This window comes from Callionymus lyra, chromosome 9, assembly GCF_982586985.1.
Source record: "Callionymus lyra chromosome 9, fCalLyr1.hap1.1, whole genome shotgun sequence".
Classification (NCBI taxonomy): Eukaryota; Metazoa; Chordata; class Actinopteri; order Syngnathiformes; family Callionymidae; genus Callionymus; species Callionymus lyra.
In genome coordinates, this window is record NC_141826.1 from 10,317,065 (window position 1) to 10,332,251 (window position 15,187).

Here is a 15,187-nt window from a genome sequence, read left to right on the forward strand (position 1 = left end):
GTCTACCTACTAAACCCCCTAAGAGCCACAAAAAAATGCAGCAGGGGCCCATATATTAGTCCTCGGGCATGGGCTCTCGTGATGTTATTTTAAATGTTCTATTTACTGATGCTACCGGAGAATTCCTCTGGGCTGCAGCCAAGGTCCGACCCGACAGCAGGAGCAGGACAGAGATAGGCAGATTGGACTTTTGTTTAATTGTATTTTTCTCCTCCTTAAGGGCACAGGCTTTTGAGCATTTCAGGCCAGTCACTTGCTTTTGTTGTCAAGGTTTGTTAGCACCACAGGCTCTTAATGGAAAAGACTAATTTTGTGGCCTCTTTTTTTCGTAATTATAATCCCAGACTGGTCTTTTTTTTTTTCCTTTTTTTTTTAACGTGTGTATGTGTGTGAAGGCCGGGAATCTTTTCCCAGCACAAGATATAAGCTAATCCAGTAAAGAATGTACTGTACATGTGTAAAGTGACAATCTGTTTAGCTCTCTTGACATGTTTGATATGGCTCTTTTTTTTGTGATGCTGTAGAAGCTTGAATGGCTTTTTTTTTTCTTGTGAAGATGAGGAGAATAAACTAACCACACTTCCTGCATCGTCAGTGTTCCATCAAAACGAGACATATTTTCTCCAGGGGATTTTTTTTTTTTTTCTTTTGCTTTATTCAGAATGTTTTAACTCACTTGTAAGCTATTTTTGCAAATGATCCTATGAATATCTCTGGACTCATGAAGTCAGATGTATCTTGTAATCATTAAAGTATTTTGTCTGTATTTTCACATTCTGTGTCTGTTATTTTGCTCAAGAGAAATGGAAGCAAAGGTTGATGAACACGCTTCTCGGGCGATGCTCCGCTCATTTGAATGCCTGCATTCGTATTTGACTGTGAAATGGTGTCAGGACCTGTAAATTTGCTCAGAGACGCGCAATCCATTCACCTTCGAGAGAGACCCGGGTGACGTCTTTCACTAGCTCCTGCTAAGCCGTAAGTCTTAAAGTTGTTTATGGCGAGAAATGACAACTCGTTTAAATGTAGCTATAATAAGTAGCCACTGGGTGGTGCTGTTTCTCTACACTTGTAATTTACGTTGGCTTGAAACATCTCGTCACATATTTTTTTCTTTTTACCTGCTTGTTGAAAAACACCAATGTTGTTGTTGTGTTTAATATAAATAAAATAAGAACGAATATAAATATATAGTACAAAGCTATATCAAGGGGCAACATAATTCTTGTTCAAAAAAACAAACCCTTCACCTACAGAGGGATCAATAACGTTTTTTTTTTATCTATCTATTGTATTGTGTAAATGTTCTGTTATTTAGGATTGCAAAAAGATTTGCAAGAGGTGTGGAGAGTCAATTTGACAGAGGTTGGTTGTTTAGATTGAGTGTGTGTGTGTGTGTGTGGGGTCGGTCACAAGACAAAAGACTTTGGAGCTCGACCTGAATCATGCTTGTTGGGGAAACGGACATTTCATCTTGTTAATGGAAAAGCCTGTAAGTGGATTTGTTTCTCCAAAAGGAGAAATTTGAGTTGCAGTTTCAGGTGCTTTCTAATCAGCTTCCTGTGTGACCTACTGAATAGACAACTCTTTCCACAGATTAAACATTTAAGAACAGACCTGAGGATTCTGAGGTTGAATCAATATTGATGCTTTTAACAGATGCTGGTGGCAGTTACCTGCTTTCAAACAGAGCTTTACAGATACGGTGGGGATCATGCTTATCATATACACAGCCGCCACAGAATGGCCGCCTTGGTTATGTTTTTCTATTGTTTATTTTGCTTTTTATTTTATTTCATTCTCTTATTCTGTACTGACACCACAACAAATGTATATGTTGTGTATTCAGCAGTGGCAATAATAGTTTCTGATTCTAACTCTGTTCCAATTCCGCTTATACACTGATATATGGAGACATTTGTGTGACTTCTTGATAGATAAATTGAAACAAAGACCTGTTTGTAAATTGGAAACACAAAAGTTGACCACAGAACTATACTCTGACATTCCTGCGACATGTGGGAGGAGGTTGTGGTAACAAATCTTACATGGGCTACATAAATTATGTTTGATAAAGATTACTTTTACAACTAGCAATAGCAGTTAAAGTGATACTACATAGATGGATTTTGACACACAATTTGGAAGTATTTGTTTGCGTTATACTAACTTCTTTAGGCTTGCTTCTCTCTCGTGCTGTAAGCTCATGTAAAACAGGTCGATGCTGTCAGGTAAATGAACAGCAAATGTTGACAAATAATGTTGATAAGGTCGTGACACGGTTGTCATGTTAGTATTGTCTGTACTGAAGGTTAGGTGTGTGCAAGCATTTAGAGAATCCATGTTGAATATACTTCACCAAACCTATGTTGAGCCTCTTTAATCGTTGCATTGTTAGAAACAATTATTTGTTTCACAAGTAGATAAATACAAAGGTTTGAAACTCATCACATAACCAGACCTTCTTCATATTTAAAAGATAATACTATCACAAATGTAATTATTAACCGTATAAGTAAGTAAGAAAGTAATTAGTATTTATATAGCGCTTTTCCAGACCAGGGTCACAAAGCGCTTAAACAATCAAAACAATATTCAATAAAGTATATACTTTAAAGGTCAAGATAACACTGAGAACAACACAGGAATTCCAGAAAATCAAAGAAAAGCCTGCACAAATAAAAACGTCTTACAAGTACAAAATGTGGATTTATTTTCAACGCATGTGAAGTATCTTACTTGAAATAATAGTAATGTTAATATCTGGTCTCGTGACGCAGTAACACGTCATCATGTACGTCTCCATTCACTGACGTGGAGGATAATATTTGTTTAGTCAAATCGACTGTGTGCAAATATTTACCCCCCACGTTTCTGTGGATCATCCATACTGCTGGTGCTATTCACTAACGATAAGTCAATATGAAACATTTTAAATATTTCCGAAGCTATATACATCTTTTCCGAGCGGCTCAGAAGCGCATGTGCCATTCATTGAAAAAGGAGCGCAGGGGCGTGTTTTAAATACGACCAGCCAATCAGCGGCCGGCTCTCATGACTCACGAGTCGGGCATTAGCGGGTAATCCTGACGCCCATTGGCTGCGCGCTGACACTAGAGGAGGGGCTTGTAGACGGAAGTGTCTCCCGACTGGCCCAGCTGTCAGTGAGATTAGAGAAGAGACCATTTACACCGGCTGACTGGGAAATGCAGAAAAAGGAAAAACGCTAAAAAATATGGCAACATGAGAACGAAAAGGTCATGACGGCGAACTGAAGGTAGTTGAACGACAGCGTATTAACGAAGGGCTTGGCGTCTGGTTAGAAGCGGTTGAATCTCGTTTTTAGGTGGAAAGATGTCGGTGTGACATTGAACGTTAGACGGGGTCGTTTTTCTTTTTTCTTTTTTTTTTAAAGACTCTCGGGTCTGAAGTTTCCCCTCCTTTAGTCGTCGTCGTTTCTCTTCCTCCTCGTCGTCGTTTTTATCGAGTTTCCCGGGCGGTGTTTTATTTTTATTTTGTTGCAAATATGCAGTAAAGCTACAGCAGCTCTGAAGGGAACTACCCTCAGTCAAGACAGGAGACGTCGTCAACATTTCCCTGTAAATGGTTTGTGAATGGCGAGGTCATTTGCTGGAATAAATAAAAAACAAAACTAAAAGGTTTTTCCACGCTAAACGTGGACACATAAGGCGTACTTTAAAGATGTCTGCGGGGATTCGTAGGACACATGGAAAGGTGGCGGAGCAGCAGCTGTTAGCTTCGCTGCTAGCTTGCGTGACGACCTTTGAGGGGATGTCAGCTTCTGTTCCGCTGCCACATAGAAACGAGTGTTTTTTTTCCCGTGTTTAGTGCTCGATGTCAGGCAGAAACCTCCCGAAAGCTTCGATTCGATTGCATCACAGTTTGGACCCCGGCGGGGGCGCAACGCCTATATACATTCACTGCGTTTTGTCGGGGCTTGTTTTTCCTACACAGGCCTGACCAACTTGAGGTGTAACAGCTCTGTATTTCCCTCCCTCTCTTCCCTTCCTTTCTTATTTTTTAGAACCTGAACAACTTTGAAGAGTCAAAACGTCAAAGCGAAGATTCAAACCGGCTGTCCTAAATGGGGGACTACGGGTTTGGAGTTCTGGTGAAGAACAGCAGCGGTAACAAGTCTGCTTTCCCAGTGAGGATCCCGCCTCACCTTCAACCCCAGCACCCTCATAATAATAACCCCTCCGACCCGCCCAGCCCGCCTTCCTTCGTGAACAACACCTGCTCCACCAATGGAGGCAGTGCGTGGCTGTTCCCCGCGGTAGCCCAACACGGTAACATGCAAGATGAGATTCTGGAGCAAGACAAGTCCAAAGGGTTGGACGTCCAAGACATGCAGGAGAATACTCAGGTCCAGACCCAACCTCAGGCCCTCTCTCCTTGTCAGTCGGAGGCCAACACGACCCTCGGGGACCTGGAAGGCGGCCTCTCCGATGACAGTTTAATTGAAAAATCTTCCTTGGACAGTAGTGGTGGGAAGGAGAAGCTTGGGATGGATTCCCCAGTCCTAGGTGGTTTTGACTACCAGGACAGCTTGGGAATGGGTACGACTGGTGCACAATCCACCTCCACGTCATCGACGCTGACGAGCTTCAACAACTGGTCTCCTGCTGTTCCCTCAACCCAGTCTCCAGTCATTGGGGATGAGGTCGGCGGATTCTTTGGCCCCGCTGGCTCCAACGGCAACGGACCCCCGTTGCTGTTCCAGAACTTCTCCCATCATGCCGGACCCGGATTTGGAGGTGGCGGCAATTTCTCCCCTCAGATAGGGCCACTCTCGCAGCATCACCCCCCCACACCTCACCCCCAGCACTACCACCCACACGGTCAGGGGGTCCCACAACAGCACCGGCGCTCTCCCGCAAGCCCTCATCCCTCTCAGCCCACCTTCCCCCCACACGGTCACCGCACAGGAGCCTTCCCACAAATGTCCCACCTTGCTGCTGCTCAGAGCAAACCTCCTTCTCCTTGGGGGAGTTACCAGAGTCCCTCAACACCCACGTCCACCTCCTGGAGCCCAGGAGGTTATGGTAGCTGGGGTGGCTCACATGGTGTCAGGAGGGGGGTCGGCGGAGGAATGACTGGCCTGAACTCAATCTCCCCTTTGAAGAAATCTTTCTCCAATAACCAGGTAAGATGGATAGATAAACTTTATTGATCCCACTGGAAAATCTCATTCGGGAAATTGTTTTCCAGCACATGATGTTCATTTTTTTTTTTTTTAAATAGTATCGCATACTTAAAAATATATTTCCTTTCATAGGTACCCTCCCAGAAATTTCCCAGAAATGGTTCCGGATTTAATCACAAGGGCTGGATAGAGGACAGTGTGAGTCGCAATGATAGCATCTACCAATTCCAGGTGACTGCTTTACACTTGCTCAAGGCACTGATACATGCATGATCTGAAGCCTGATGTGGTGGCTGTTGGTAAATGAATTAACTGTATCAAGTGTTACAAAGAAACTATTGAGAGCTAAGCATAGTACGTGGACATCCAGCCACCCAAAATGGATGAATCAAAAGTTGTTTTGGTTTCGGCTCTCGCCTTTGGTGAGGGGGGGGGATGAGTGTCATCTGGTTTGATCACAGGGCTCTCTCGCCCTGGTTTCAGGAAGTCTTTGTTTTAAAAGCGCACACTTCCTGATATCTTAATATATGAAAGGCTTTATGACCTAATATTACTTTTGCTCAAAAATGATCACAGGCAGTTTATGGTTTACTTGACGAAAACAAGTTCACACTGAGGCGTGACTGTCGTCTGCAATATTTAGGTCTGTAGTGGCCAATATTATCGGACTCTGATGGGGAACTAGATGTGAAATGACAATTAGATATTAACTGTTTTGTAGTGCTACGATGGAAATTCATTTTTAATGTGTTACCATCTTTGGTTCTATACTCGACAAAGACATTTATATTATTATTTATAAGACTTTGTTTCCTGTAAATTAATCTGATTCTTTAATAGTGACGCCACAACAAACCGTCAGGTGCTGCCGCAGGAGGATGTGAGGCAGCGACGAGGCTAATCGTTGTCTCTTTCTCTTTCAGCAGGAGAGAACACGTTCCTTTGATGGTTTCAGTATGCACTCTCTGGAGAACTCCCTGATTGACATTATGAGAGCCGAGCAGGATTCTTTAAAAGGTTGGTTCCCACACGCAGACACCGCGAGGAGATACTCCCACGCACATTGTTGTACAGTACAGCCTATTTTGAATAGCAACCACAACAAATGCACTCATGCGCTGTAATGTGACCATTTTTAAAAAATGATTTCATTGTTACCTTTGGCTTTCAAATAAGCTGACAGTAATTGGTCTGATACATATTATTTCAGTGACGCACAATTCAAAATCTTCTATAGTAAATAAGTGACATTTAGAAATGGGAAGCGGTACAAATGGCGGCTTTTTGATCAAGAAATCCTGGTGAAGTAGTGGTAAGGTATGTAGTCTCACTGAAAAAGGGTGGCCGGTTTGAATCCAGTTTAAGTATGTAGAGTTAAAAAAACAAAACAGGGCACACAGGTTTTAACATTTGTGTGATGGACGGGCGATATGTCCTGTTCGCCTCTAGCACCAAGTATGCAGGATAGAATTGACTATTAAAATGTCAAGTTTGTTTATATGACCTGCAGCTCTGAACCAAGTATTCATTGGTTTGCATTAGAAGGCGTTTCTGGTCGGCTTCTTAACACAAAGGTGATGATATTACCATATTCTGCAGCTAGTGTTGCTGGCAGCTGGTTTTTTTACAGATATGATTCTGTTTTGCTTCCACTAACAACATCTTTATCAAATCAACGTTTGCTGGAAAAGTGCTTCACGTTAGTCTGAGGCCTGGCTTGTTTTTTGTGTGTCATGCAGGACGCTACAACTTCCCTCACCAGGGTGGAGATGGGCCTATGAATGGTATGTAGAGCATGCACTCTCAAAATATGTAGTTTTGTAACACTGGTCAATGCTTGAATGAAAATGGGTGAAGGTAAAAGCAAACCTATCCCATAATTTATTCCTGATCAAACTTGAACAAAAACCCCAAAAGATATTAATTATAATCGTCCAGAACGTGGTTATGTTGTATTAGTCAGCGGCAGAACAAAAAAATAATAGGATCCGACAACAAAGATGGATAATAATTAAGTTATTGTAATTACTTTCTCCCCCTTAGTTAATATTTATATAGGAAAACCTGAACAATGATCACTTGACCATGTCTCGGCAAAGATGAGATAAATTCAATTTATTTTCTACATATTTTTAAATGAAATAGTGGTTTATTTCACCTTCTGTATTTGGCAGCCATTTTGTGTAAATGTCAAGCCTTGGCCTGTGTGTAAGTTTATAAGTAATGTTTAACTGCTGTAAAAGCCTCTTAAAGATGATGTGTTGTTTTACATGCAGCAAGAAGTTATGGCAGAAGACGAGGTAAAGCCTGTAAAGTTTGTTTTTCCAGGGTGTGTTTATCTGCACTGTTTATTTTTCCTTTGGTGTTTGTCTTTTTTTAAATTCTTCCTCACACTTTCACGTGGGAAAATTACATGGGATTTGAGTGTCACAACAATGAATTCACTGTGTACAATTGAAACGGTTCTTTCTCTCAGGTCATTCCTCTCTGTTCCCCATGGAGGATGAGCGCTCTTTCTGTGACGATGAGTCAGGTGACCAGGGGCTCGGTGGACTTGGATCGGCACACTGTTTCCCCCACCTCAACGGTGAGCGCGTGGAGCGCTATTCACGCAAAGTGTTTGTCGGAGGATTGCCTCCAGACATCGATGAAGGTTAGCAACTTTTAAATTGACTACAGAATGTCTTTCTCATCAATTTGGGAATCATTTTTATTGACTTGCGTGAGTGTAAATGGCTTTTGAAAATTAACAATACTTTTGATGTTTATAAGGAAGTTAAATATTCATTTTATTGAAAGTGGTCTTTATATTCTTGTTTGCAGCAATTTCGTTATTTGTTCTTTTCCTTTTACCCTTTATCTCCAACCACTTTTCTTCAGTCTACTAGTCCTCACACAGTCATTTCTGATCTTGTACTTTCTAATCTCAACCAAACACAATGTTGGTATCGTCACTTTTAGCTTTGAAGTACAAAATTAAACGTTACAGTATGGTATAAGTAGATGAATAATTAATCTCACCATAATTCTGAATCAGCATGGGGTCTGGATTTTCTTTTTTTGCAAAAAAATGGCAACTAAGCTTTGGAACAATCTTCCTCTCTCTCTGCGCTTGATGGATCTACTGACTCCTTCAAGAAACATCTCAAGACACTTTTATTCATGGAGGCTTTTCCTTGATTCCCTGAGAGTATTGTCTCGGAGTTGTCTTGACCTCTTAAAACAATACCCAATAAAATATATGCTTGATTGTTTGAGCGCTTTGTGACCCTGTTCTGGAAAAGCACTCTACAAATATAAGTTACTTACTTACTTATAGAGTTTGTTTTGTGCTATTGCCATATTGTTGTGAATAAACTTGACAGAAGGTGCATCTTGATGTCTGAAGTCTGCTCTCGTTTTAAAGGACAATAATATTCAGACGGAATAATGAACATTAATAAATTATTATTTTCATTATATGTGGACCCAGTGACATTCGTCACCTCCAACAATCTCTGGATTGCAGTTTGGGACCATTGATTTATGCGCCTGTTCCACACTGCCTGCACTCTCCTCTTCACATCCATTAATCTCAATCTGTTACTGAAGATGATGGGAAGAATAATGAATATATTTCTTTCTGATTGTTCATGTTATCGCGTCGGCTCCTAAATTGCAATAGGCTGAATGGTTTCAGTAAACCGAAACGCAATAACATTGTTTTCCAAATTCCCTCATTCAGATGAGATCACTGCCAGCTTCCGACGTTTTGGTCACCTGTTTGTCGACTGGCCCCACAAGGCTGAGAGCAAGTCCTACTTCCCCCCCAAAGGTCAGTTGAGTCAGTCAATGCCTGTTTTACTCATCAGAGAAGATGGACGATTGTTTATTGTTCCATTTTTGTCCAGGTTATGCATTCCTGTTGTTTCAAGATGAGAGCTCTGTCCAGGCCCTGATCGATGCCTGCATTCAAGAAGACGGCAAACTCTATCTGTGCGTCTCCAGCCCCACCATTAAAGACAAACCGGTTGGTTGGATTTTTCTACTTTTTACAGATTTATTTTTCAGTCACATGACCACATATTGCTGAATTCCCAGTTAAAAAAATGTTGCATTTGAATTTTTAAAGGTATATTATTTGGTCTGATGGAAAAGTTGTTGTCGTTATGTGTGAGGTCAATGGGTGAAGTTGCCAGTGCCATCTTGACTTCCCCAGTGAAAGTACAGCGAGATAAGTGTTAATCTGAGTGATTTTTCATTGTGTACGAGTTGAGGATGATGAAACGTAAGTGATGAGGATTCGGAGAGATTGGCAGCTGAACTGAAATCAACCCTAAATAGAAGAGATTCTTGATTTAAAAACCGACTCTGGAGCATAAACGTACGACTACATCTTCAAAATTGGTTTTTGAATCGTCATAAATCATTATAATGTAATACTGGACTCGCACTCGGATGGTGGCGACTCGTTTAGATCTGTTTTCATACAACCGTGTGAAGTTTAGTGTAGTTGGTGCTGCACACAATCATTTTTATTTGCTCTGGCTCACATTATTTCCATATGACATTGATATGATTTACATGTAGAGGGTTATTATACAAACACACAAAACATATCTAAATAACTCCGAGTCTATTTGTCTCCATGTTTATTAGCATTTATCTGTCGCAAGTACAACATTTAAAAGCAAATAGACTAAATGAATCTCAACCAAAATTACCACCAAACGGGCTTAAAGATTTATAAAAGCTTAACCAACACTTGATGCAGTGAATAGAGAAGGTTTCAATGAAGACATTATTGATGAGATGTGAACATATTATATAGATTAAACACTGTTGGACTTGAATCCTCTCAGACTTCTCATATCATGTCAGTTATGCAGTAAAGTTCATGTCAATCGGTGCCTCCCTCAAGCAAGAGTGCTATGTAGTGAAAGAATGAATAACAAGCTTCTGTTTCTCCTGGAGGTTGAAGCCGTCGACAGTCCTTGACTGATCTTCAACTTCGCTATACAGTCTCTTCACTTGCTATCGCTTCCTCTTAAGGGTTTAAATGAGCTTTATTAGTAGATTACACATTCTTTTGACTTCATTTGTAAGGGAATATTTAATAAATGTGAATGTCACAGGAGTCAGCTGAAAAGCTAAAAATATTTCTGGTCTGTTCATGTTGTAAAGGTCCACGGCCGCACACCTATAAGGTATTTTGTGGAAGACCTGTGGTGTTTGAGCAGTGTATAATCCAGAGTGCTTGAAAATGAGTGCAGACCAGCTGTGCTTGGAGAATGTCTTCACACGTAACTTTCGCTGGGAGTCCAGATCGATCTAAAGTCTGAGAGGCAGGGATTATTACAACAAGCTGGGCTTGAAATCAGCGTTTTACAAATTATTACTAGTGATTTAGGATGATTACAAATAAAAGAAATTCTGTTGTGAAACTATTTCATAGAATAAAGGTATTAACCACTTCACCTGCACTTTATGCAGCAATAAGCGAGATTGAAAACTTATTTTCCTGGCTCTCTCTCTCTGTCATGGAACCAACACAGCATTTTGGTTCCAAAACAGGAGAAAGGCTCTTCCTTGAAAGTAAATTCCTCTCCTTTTATTTCCTAAGTTTGGATTAAACACATCTTGAAAGATAACGATATCTTCAGGAACATTAGGCGTAACATGACTTTGGAGGCCTGACTTGGCTCCGGGCCATGACTTTTAAGTTGTATTTAGATAATGGCTATAGTTCTGCTGAGTCATGACTGCGTAAACTAACCATAACAGAAATATTTTAAAAGATGTATACGTGCCAAAATGTTACTTAGTGCTACTTTAAAATGCATAGCTCCAGACAGAAAGTAAACTTTGGACGAGAACAGATAAATATGAGAACATAAACGGCTGAATCCTACTGTTCAGCCAAACGACTAAAAATTCTCGATCTTTTAAATCCAATCGCAGGTTCAAATCCGGCCTTGGAACCTAAACGACAGCGACTTCGTAATGGACGGTTCTCAGCCTCTCGATCCGAGAAAGACTATCTTCGTTGGAGGAGTCCCTCGTCCCCTTCGTGCAGGTACCAGCTGCGATTCCTTCGGTTCGAATGTCAGGAAAACCATCTTGACACTATTTGTAATTCCAGTGGAGCTGGCCATGATCATGGACCGCCTGTACGGGGGAGTGTGCTACGCTGGCATCGACACCGACCCTGAACTCAAGTATCCAAAAGGAGCGGGGCGAGTGGCCTTTTCCAATCAGCAGAGCTACATTGCAGCCATCAGTGCCAGATTTGTTCAACTGCAGCACGGCGAGATTGATAAACGGGTGAGTCACTCTGACACGAGCGAACCTCTTCCTCTGCTGCTGGCCTTTTTAAACCAGTCCTGAAATATTAATCCGCACCATCAAGGTGCCGTTAAGATTCCTGCCGGTCCTCCATTTTGACCCACATACTGAGAACGTTTCCGTTCCCCCTCAGGTGGAAGTGAAGCCATATGTTCTGGATGACCAGCTGTGCGATGAGTGCCAGGGCACTCGTTGCGGGGAGAAGTTTGCTCCTTTCTTCTGCGCCAACGTGACTTGTCTGCAGTACTACTGCGAGTACTGCTGGGCGGCCATCCACTCCCGCGCCGGCCGTGAGTTCCACAAGCCCCTGGTGAAGGAGGGCGGAGACCGGCCAAGGCACATCTCCTTCCGCTGGAACTGAGGCGAAGACGTAAGGGAGGGCAGGATCCGGGAGGAAATATTAAAAAGAGGTTTAGTCAGGAAATGGGTATGGGCTATGAAATAGAAAAAAAAAATGCACTTTTAAGTTAAAAAAATATATATATTTATTTTTAATCAGGCCCTTAAAAGGACGCATATGTTATGAGATCCGTTTTGTTTTGACTTTGTGTGCATGAGTATATGAATGCATTAGATTTAGTTTCCAGACTAGATGTTTGGTGTTGGCTAACAAAGCTGCTTACATAAGTTGTGAAGAATAACCTGCAGTTTAATTGAGATTCATGGAACCCAAATCGGTCGACTTAACATAACGCATTTTTAAGAAAGGTGCATTGAATTTAAGTTTATTCACTCGCAGGAACAGAGAACAACTGTACCATTTACCAAAGGCTACGTGCAAACGGTGAATCCACGATGAAGCAAACGTGTTTTATAGTTTGATTTCTTTGTTATATAGTGTTTCAAAACTGCCCTCGTCATAAAAATACCCCTCGCCTCCCTTCCGCGTGGCGCCTGTCTAGATTGTGGAAATCTTCGACTTGACTTTCCAGATCTTGGTTTAGAGTTGACACTTTTGAAAACGGAAATGGCAAAACCAAAGATTGGCCTAAAAAAAACAAAAAAAACAACGCAGTTCAACAAACGCAGATGTCAAAACGGCGGTTGTCATGGCAACACTCTGTATTGTCCGAAAAAAAGGCTAAGAGAAGATGGAGGAGCTTCAGTTCTTTGCGGGTCTCGGGCGAGTGGAAGTGCAGGCCGTGGGGGCTCGGGGATTGACAGTAGTATTTGCTCACTTTATATATTGTCAGGGATATTAGCACTGGAGGCTAACATGCTAATGTAGTAAAAACCATTGGGAACGTGCAGTCCAGGCGCCCTGAGCTGCCGTTGTGGTGACCACTGCACGCTCTACCGTGATTGGAGTTTCTATCACAAGTGTTGTTGGATTTGGTAGTAGCTAGAATTTTCTGTCACAGAGATAAAGATATTATTTTATACATGGCCTGCTGATTTTTGTACAGTGTTTTATAGCTGATTATTTTGTCATGAACATATATACATTTATTATGCACTACTTTTCTAAATATTTTTTTCAATAGTCATTTTAGGCACATTTTTCACAGATGGGAGAACTCCTTTTGCAATACCTCATTTTTTTTCACTTGGTGAAAAATAATTTTGTACCTTTGTTACTAAGAGATCTGCATTTATGGTAAACTTAATTTAAAAGAAAAAAAAAGAAAATGGATGATAATATAATTTTCAATTAGCTTTTATATATTTAATTGCTGGCAAATCTGACAATTGTCTGGTGCATCGGTGTGATTCTGTAGATAAAGAAACAAGGCTATCGTTAGCCGCTCATATCTGGATCTCCTCTATCCTAACAAACGTTATCACGGGATACGAAGGCATGACGAGACCTTTATAAACAGATTTTGATAGTCTTTAAACTATATTCTGATATATTGCTCCTCGGTGTGATCTTGATGATTATCAGTACGGTAAATGTTTTGGCTTTGGTCAATGTGTGAAATCTACCACTGGAGTGGATGTCAGCTGTATGAATATTAGATCCTCTGTCTATGGACGGCCTGTAAGAAGTTCTACCTGTTCTTGGCATGCGTAATGTAACACAGAAAAAAAACAAAAAAGAAGAAAAACCACGACTAGAGTTAATGCAGGACCTAATGTGATGCACTTGATCTCCCTTCTTCCTTGGACTCTTACTTTAGATCTTTGACATCACATCTCTTGTAGCCTCTCTTGACACAATAGAGTCTGCCTTCCTCACACAGACGTGATGTTTATGCAATCTACACAGTGACGACACTTTCTTTTTTTTGGTGCGTTTTGTAATTTAGAGGACACATAGTAGGATGTAGGTGAGGAGACTTAATCACTTGACCCCCCCGCCCCCCTGAATCCCTCTCTCTTTGTGATGTGGCATGCTTTGGGACATAACCTGAATGTGATTTAATGTTGCAAGTTAACTTTTGAGCCATTATGTGCAATACTTCTTCTTTTCAGAGACAAGTCGGTGTGTGAGTCAGTTCAGTCATAATAACCATGCAGTCATTTACACAGTTTGTTTCCTATTGTCCATGCTAATGCAAGAAAATAACTAATTTATAACTGAATTTATTTTTTAACATTAGTTTTGTGCTTATTACTTATTTTGCTACTACCATGCTACTGTGATTAAGAACGTTGTACATACTAGGTCTATAATGTATTTAGCATTGGCTCTATTTTGAAATGTAAAACTATCATTTGATCAGATTTGTTCTATTTTTTTGGGGTTGATCCGTTATTGACGTGTCTAGTTTTTTCTAAATGCTGTATTGTGATTCACATTTTTCAGATGAAAAGAATATTGATTATGTATCTTAGTATTACTTGATTAAGAAATTTCAATAGTTTTTAATTGTATGCTGGGAAGGTTTTATTTATTAACTTTTTTTACCTGATATCATTTGGAATTTTTATTAAGTCATTTATTTCACATTTATACATGAGTTCTAATTTTTATATTTTCCTCCTAATTAAGTTGCATTACAGACTTCAGTTTTTATAGCTGGTTGGTTTGTATTGAAGTAAAAAAAAAAAAGAGAAAAAAAGAAAACGGATATGTCATAATTATTTGCTGCCAACTATTTGTAATTGTACGCATACATTTGAAGTATTTGTAACGTGAGATGTTGAACGAATAAAACAGCTGTGAGGAAGAGTCTGCTGTCTAATGATTGAAAACACAAACCATAAAGTGCAAGTGCGTGACACTACATTTTTTGGCACATCTGGTGCATTTAAGCTAAATTGGGTCAGAGGTATTTATAGGCCGAGGTTTATTTCAGGCCTTACTGGGAATTATCTGGCTCGTGTAAACTCCGAAAGGTTCCGTTTCACTCGTAAAGTACATGAATGAAACCAGAACAGAACATTTTTCTGGGCAATATCCTTTAACCATTCTGCAACTCTGACCACTTTTCTAGTAAAAAGTACATACATTTTCGGTCTTGATGCCTGTAAACAACACCTATGTTTGGTGTTGGTAACACCACTTTGTCGACCCAAAATAAAGTTTTAATACCGTAACACACAAATATTGATTTCTTTCATTAGACTCGTATAGCCACATTAAATAAACATTTAAAATGTGCCACCAATATTTGTTCAGGCTTTTCCTTGATTTTTCTGGAACTCCTGTTGTGTTATCAGTTTTATCTTGCCCTTTAAAATATATACTTTATTGAGTATTGTTTTGATTGTTTAAGCGCTTTGTGACCCTGGTCTGGAAAAGCGCTATAC

General features: G+C 40.4%; 1 protein-coding gene across 3 annotated transcripts; it reads left to right on the top strand.

The window, feature by feature from the left end:
• Window positions 1-3,139: 3,139 nt before the first annotated feature.
• LOC148071790 (cytoplasmic polyadenylation element-binding protein 4-like) lies at window positions 3,140-14,606 on the top strand. Of its 3 annotated transcripts, none has more exons than XM_087798451.1 (12): window positions 3,140-3,277; window positions 4,046-5,167; window positions 5,300-5,398; window positions 6,091-6,184; window positions 6,907-6,951; window positions 7,444-7,467; window positions 7,644-7,820; window positions 8,892-8,981; window positions 9,058-9,176; window positions 11,108-11,222; window positions 11,289-11,470; window positions 11,625-14,606. In XM_087798451.1, exons 2-12 carry the CDS (start codon window positions 4,106-4,108, stop codon window positions 11,850-11,852), a joined length of 2,235 nt encoding a protein of 744 aa, XP_087654577.1. In that variant the 5' UTR covers window positions 3,140-3,277; window positions 4,046-4,105; the 3' UTR covers window positions 11,853-14,606. The 3 variants fall into 3 exon arrangements, with proteins under 3 accessions (XP_087654577.1, XP_087654578.1, XP_087654579.1); XM_087798452.1 differs by having other exon boundaries at window positions 6,094-6,184; XM_087798453.1 differs by lacking the exon at window positions 7,444-7,467.
• The last annotated feature ends 581 nt before the right edge of the window (window positions 14,607-15,187 follow it).

Excerpts from the sequence above, each read along its gene's own strand:
- LOC148071790 (XM_087798451.1), top strand. The coding sequence starts at position 4,106 with ATGGGGGACTACGGGTTTGGAGTTCTGGTGAAGAACAGCAGCGGTAAC. Across the intron at positions 5,168-5,299 it reads AATCTTTCTCCAATAACCAG|GTACCCTCCCAGAAATTTCC; the intron begins GTAAGATGGATA and ends TTCCTTTCATAG. Across the intron at positions 8,982-9,057 it reads GTCCTACTTCCCCCCCAAAG|GTTATGCATTCCTGTTGTTT; the intron begins GTCAGTTGAGTC and ends ATTTTTGTCCAG.